We start from the raw sequence: 6,677 nt of genomic DNA on the forward strand, positions 1-6,677 counted from the left end.
CGCGCACCGCCTGTTGCTGCTAATCAAAGATCGTAGATCCACGTTCTTTGAGTCAATATGGCAAAAATTGGTCGGGACTTTTTCATATCCCGTGAATATTGGTCGGGACATGTCCCTACCGTCCCTACCCAAACCTACGCCCATGGGTCCATCGTTTGCCTGATGCAAAGCTTTTGTTTCAATAATAAGCGTATTGATTTTAGAAGCTTTTAAAAAATGTACTCAGAAGGTTTGCATACAGTCTTGTAAATATAATGACAGCCCTTTAACTTTTTTACATTTTGGTATGTTGCAGTCACAACCTTCAAAGGATTTTACAGGAATTTTATATGATACGCCAAAACCATGTCTGTTTATCTTTGGTGGATAATTTCCTATCTCTATTTTCTGTTGAGGTTTAGCCTGTTGGTGTCAATGAGGCAATCCAGAATCTTCTTTAAGAGAGAATTTGAAACGCTTCTCCTGTTCATTCAAAGAGTAACCACTGATCACAATGATATAGTCACTTTGAAGTGAAAGAAAAATGGGAGATGGCTTTCAATCAAAAATTTTCTTGCATATAAAATTCTTGTATATATTCACCTCCCTAGCAAAAACTTGGTTCATGTCTGTCAGTATGAATTGGGGCCTGCTATGCAATGCGTGGCAGGAACCTACTGTTCTACACCCAACAAGCGATCTCTTTATTATTTATTTTTCTTCCATCACCATTAATCCGACCCGTACTGCTGCATACACCCCCACAAAAATGGTATCAAAACGTTCAGCTTCATCCCGAGAAGGGAGCTATTACTTTTAGTGGGATTCTGAGTTAAAATGACGACATAAATTGAGAAAAATTGAGGCTGAGTCTCTCACAGAATCAGTAATCTTTCTCTCTGAAACTCACACACAGCACAGTGGAGGTCTGACTCCAAAACTCTTTAACTCCCCCTCACAGGCACAAATATCGCCCTATTGATCTCAAAGTCGGTCATGACATAGATACACATGCCTGCTCCCGTAAAATGTTTTCAAAATGTTGCTAGAGCTTATGGTTTTTTGTCAGGGTCCTTGAGACCGACGCTGGGTGTCTCACAAGTATAGAAACGCTGTCTCCAGCATACTGTCTGACAGAGAGAGCCAGCAGATCATTCATTACTACAGCAACGGAGCCCAGAGAGAGGCAGTGAGTAGTCTCAAAAACAAGCATAGAGACAGGTCTCACAATGCATTGTGGGAAGAATACATATTTCCTGTGACTATTCATATTTTGCTTACATAAAATTATTATTTCTCTGAATTTTTGTGTGTGAATTAAAATCCTTAGTATGAAGATTGAATTTTTTTTTTTTAGAAATAAACAATTATCCATTGTCTTCATATTTTTTATTTTGGACCATGAGTGAGAACCACATGTGCGAAGCTTATAGTCGTCAGTCAGACTGAATTTCTCTGTACATTGGGTTCAGCTACTGTAGTGTAGTGATTAACCTGGTCATCTATGGCATTGTGGTACTAGACCTGGCAAGTTTCTGTTATAGTGCTCTGGTGGTGAACCATGTCAGACCTGGATGAATGTGCTTCTGATACTACCAAGTGCAAATCCAGATATGTGAGCTGTGGCTTAAATGCTAGGTCTAAAGTGATGGGCACATTTTTGCAGGCCCCATTTAAATTTCTTCAGGAATTTTCTAGTTTCCTCACAAAGAGAAAAAAGAAAAACAGAAGTCACTTTGGACTACAAGTAACAGGTCCAGCCAAACTATGAAAAAAGTGTGACTTATAGTACGGAAAATACATTTGTATTGTTCTTCACTAAATAAAAAGACAGTCGAATGGGTAAAAACTCGTGGATGGAAATTGCACCATTGCTCTCACTGATTATTTAATTAAAGCAAAGTGGAAGATGCAGGAAGGAATGGGAAAGTTTTTCACCCAGTATGAATTCCTCCCCACTGTATGTAAAGACTCAGGCCAAAGAGCATGCATTTTTGTTCTTTTTCTTATTATTCATTGCCATGTAATAAAAACAGCAAGTACAAATTATTTATTTAAATTTCATGTTTTTCTCCTCAGGACACTGATAAAACTGCTGGTTAAGTTAAAATTCATGTAAGTGCAACCCAGTTCACTCTGTTTCAGATCATTTTAGTCACAATTCAACATAGCCACCTTAAATCCAATTCTAAGGATGCATTATAATGCCTCCTATCTTGTCCACCTTATGTTTTCATGCAGTGTTGTGTCTCAACTGGGAATGCACTCGTGAGAATTTTGGGCAATATTCAATGCTAATATTGCTGTTATGGCTGATGACCAATACTTACCAATATTGCATATATTTCATCACCGTTTTGACACCTTTGAAAAAAATACAAAGTAACCAGAAACAAACAGGAACACGATAAAAATACTTGGTCCAATAGTTTTTTTTAGCATATCAGAGCAATACCTATATGTTTAAAAAAATGCTAGTGCCAATATATTGATCATCCTTTAGTCTAATCAGTGTTGTAATGTAATGAAGTAGAAATATTTTTTCTGTGTTTAAGTAAAATTTCAATGTATCTTTACTTCGTAGTTTGTTTCTAGCGGCTTTCACTCTGCTACATTTCCTCAATAAATGTAGCAGCGCACATTTGAGGAAATGTACTCTGCTATATTTCCTCAAAATGTAGCCGAGTAAAGGCAGATTTACTCCGCTACATCTCCCTTAGCCACCTTTGCTACTCATTGCTACAATGCAAAATTAGAAAAAACCTGATTGGACAATGCCTGTTTGTTGGGAAGGGCAACAGACACAATCTACAACTTTCCACCAAGCCAACCGACCAAGCGCTGTAGAGGCGAGTCTCATTATAGAGCACAGGAGAGGCAAGAGGGCTGAGGCATCAGGGTGAGGTTGGCGTGCTGGGGGCCCAGGCATCCCTCACAGATCCGGTGCCCGTCAAAGGACATGATGTACCCCATCTGACAAGACTGGCACAAATGGACGATACCACTAGAAAACATCTTTGCTCTTAAGAGTGCTATCCTACGGTGAAGAAAAAGAGGGGACCATTTGTCCAGTCTGACCGTTATTTATACAGACTGGGGTGAGGCCCACCCAATAGGTGGGCGTAGACTAAGCTTTTTTTTTAGTGCTGCACTGTGTGTGAGGGATAAACCCACTAGTAAATAGCCTTAAAGAGTGAAGCCTATACGAAATAGAACCTTCAGTTGCGTATGTTGGAGTGAAAGAGTCCACTTTCTGGATGAAGTGTGTTACGTCCACCAGGCTCATTTGTTGGGGTAACATTAAAGGAGACCACACAAGGATTTAATGAAAATAGAATTTAATTATATTACAGAAATAAACCTGAAAAAAAAGGAATGCCTGAAATGAGAAACCAAAGTAGATTAATGCAAAACCTATAGTTGACCAGAAATAAGCAAATGCAAAACAAACCTAACAAATCTCAACCATAAGATACAAACCAAACCAAATGGGGGTCTGAGGAGGGAGAGGAAAAAGCCCTCCAGACAACTGCATTCATGGCAGTTTTAAAGCTGCAGAGCATCAATCAGGGCAACACATATCACCTGCAGAGACCTGTCTTCAGAACCCTACAAGGAAAAAGGGCAGAGACCCACTGAAGCCGTAACAAGTGCCTTTTATGCCAACTGAAGACAACAGAGGTATTAGCATACAAAAACTCCCCATTCAACTTAAAGAAGCATGTTGAGGTATGTTTACATTATTTAATAGTATAATTCATATTAATTCAGTCAAGCCAGATTCTGAGTCAGTGTTATTTAACATTAAAAAATAAAATAATAAAATAAATGGTTGTTTAGGTATTTAAAAGCTTGCTAACTTTGTACTCGCTAACTATTCCGATTAGCTTGCATGTTTAAGCCAGTTTTTTTTTGTCCAGTGTGTTCAATCATTTAAATTTACATCAAACCTATTAAACATAATATGGTAAATTACGCTATGCTTTCTGGCATGATTTAATTGGTGGTGGCAGAATATTTCCTCCTTCCCCATGGAGAAAATACTTTTGGTTAGTCATTTGGCCAATTAGTGGCAGGTTGCAGTGTTAGTTTTAGTTTAATTCCTGTCATAAATTTAACATAATTCATATCATAAAAATCATTGTGTTTGGTTAAGATTTGCTTAATTACTTAAATACTTTGTAAATAATTCAGTATATTGTTGGGCTGATATGTATTAGGAACATTACATGTCAGATATCATAACACAAAAAACCTGCTTAAACCATTTCAAATGTTTCTGAAAAACTTTAACTATTAGTAAAAGTCATTACATAGGTATGTCAATTTTTGACCTGTTTCGTGATGCGTCTTCTGAAGAACTACTTATGGTCCACCACCTGCATGTGTCCTAGTATCAAATTTTAACTCTTGAAATTCAAAGGAACTAGCTTAAATAATTTTCAAGATACAGTGCATATCTGATATTTTCAATTATTTTTCTTACTATCAGTGAGTGTATGAACTCTCTAGATATTATTTTCTCTAACATTTTTGAGTTGGCTGATGGGAAGCTATTCAAATATTTGACATGGAATTCACCTAAAGGGCCCGGGTCTTCAATAACAGGCCTGGAGGTCCAGTGTACTGGAACCTCTAGGTGTGTCCCTGGTCCAACACACTTGAATCAAACGGCTGAATTCTCCAGTGTCTTGCTAATAATCCAGTTATTTGAATCAGGTGTTTTGGACCAAGGACACATGTGTAAGTTCCTGGACTCCGGCCCTCAATGCCTGGATTTGAGGACCCCTGCTTTGTAATACTGACAATTATGCATGGGTAGTAAATACAATCACAATATCAGACCTTTAATTAAAACTTAAATTTTAGATCACATCATGTTAAAGACTTGGCTCAGTTTAGTTAACATTTATTTTCTTCAATATTTTAGGAATTGACTACATTAGACACACATGGAAGAGTCTGCTCTACAGTGAGCATCCAACCAATCCAGTTCATCTGACGATGATGTTACTTTTCCACTTTTCTGCTCTGCAGTCGTCTCAAGGATGAGATGGATACTTAGCCTGTTCAGCTGATAACATGGACTTAGTGAAATCATTCCTAGTGGTGTGCACGCTTCTTTTGAAGCTGAACTGTCCTCTACCAGCCTCAGCAGGTAGAGAGCCACCGCAACATTTGTCATCAGTCCAAGAAGAGCCCGACTGAATTCATGCAACTGAAGTTCTGAAGTTTTTGTCATTGATATTGGACAAAATAAATCTTATCTTAGAAATTCTTGTACTCTTGAATTCTTGAATACTTGTACTTAATACTTATACTTTAGGTACATATGGGAAATTTACTTTTGACCCTTAAGTACAATAAATGTCGGATACTTTAACACTTTTACTAAAGTAAGTAAGTAAGTAAGAGACTTTAACTTTTACCAAGGCAAATTTATGGTAAGATACAGGTACTTTCAGTGAAGTATCACTTTGAGGTACTTTAAACAACACTGTGTATAATCACCGCTAATCACTGTCTTCTACGATCTGACCAGCTAACAATTTTCAGAGATTAAACACCTCCTGCAGCAGGATCCTGCTAATCTGTTGCTGCTTCTGCTTTGTTTTTGTCCTCCACGTGCTCTGTGGAGATAGTGAAGCTGCAGTATGCACCACATATCAGCTCCCACAGTATCGTATCAGCTGCTAGCTCAGCGCACAGCACGAGATCCTAGCCCGGGTTATTTGGTTGAATGAATTATTAATAGCACACCGATTTTTCACAGCTTACTGCCTTTTACACATTCTCTTTTTTTTTTCCTGAAGTCGCAGATTCCGATTGCATCTCGTAATGTTCACAGAGCTCATGTGGTCTATTTTCCTCTTTCTTTTTTCACAGTTCCAAACAAAGGGAGTGTTTGCCCAGGAAGTGTTCTTCACTGTCTGTCAGAACAGGAATCTTTCACCTTGGAAAATGAAGATGTTGTTGCCATGGGAACTCTTAATCCTTCTGTCACTCAAAGAGTGCCTTGCCGGTAAGATGCCAAGACAAGTCTCCTTTCATGACATGGATGATATGCATACGTCTTTCAGAGAGAGAGAGAGTTTGCCTTGTTTTCCCTCACCTGTGTCTGGTTTATCATTTCTTACGGAGAGCTGATAGTGAACTCAAATAGAAGCATTCTTTTCTATTTGCTTTTATATCTGTGCAGATCCTACACCTACTTTGAGGGGGGGAAAGCGCAAAACATCTTAGATCTGATTGAAATTCAGCTTTGGTAGTGTATCATTTCTGAACCAGTGCGGTGCATTCTGGGTGTAGGAAAGTTTTCAAATTCACTTATCTTGTGGAGATGTTGGGTTTCTTTAGCTCTCAGTGCCAGTCAGAGATTTATATGTTACATATATACCACTCACAAAAAGTTAGGGTTGTTTGGTTTTCTTGCTGTTCTCCAAGAAGGAGCTTAAAGGGGCAGTATTAAGCAAACTCGACTTTTTTGAGCTTTACATTGTGTCATAATGTTATTTCTTCATCAGAAACATATCTGGACTCTTACATTGATTCTTTCATGGTTGCTTGAGAAATCCTTTAATCTCTATGGCAACCATTCAGCTGTACAAAACACCTAGGTGAACCTAGATCTGCCTTCAAGGCGAAGCTCTTCCTCAGAGCTGCAGTTTACAAGCTTCTGAGCTTTCGCCTCACAGAGC

At 38.4% G+C, this 6,677-nt stretch overlaps 1 protein-coding gene across 1 annotated transcript in view; it reads left to right on the forward strand.

Moving 5' to 3' along the window:
- Window positions 1-6,677, forward strand: part of cntn6 (contactin 6) — a 168,812-nt gene that overhangs the window by 88,127 nt on the left and 74,008 nt on the right. The window contains exon 4 of the mRNA XM_016675751.1: window positions 5,866-6,001. Within this exon, the coding sequence (XP_016531237.1) occupies window positions 5,941-6,001 (61 nt within the window). The 5' untranslated portion in view covers window positions 5,866-5,940. The remainder of the gene's footprint in view (window positions 1-5,865; window positions 6,002-6,677) is intronic.

Source organism: Poecilia formosa, unplaced genomic scaffold, assembly GCF_000485575.1.
Source record: "Poecilia formosa unplaced genomic scaffold, Poecilia_formosa-5.1.2 Scaffold121, whole genome shotgun sequence".
NCBI lineage: Eukaryota > Metazoa > Chordata > Actinopteri > Cyprinodontiformes > Poeciliidae > Poecilia > Poecilia formosa.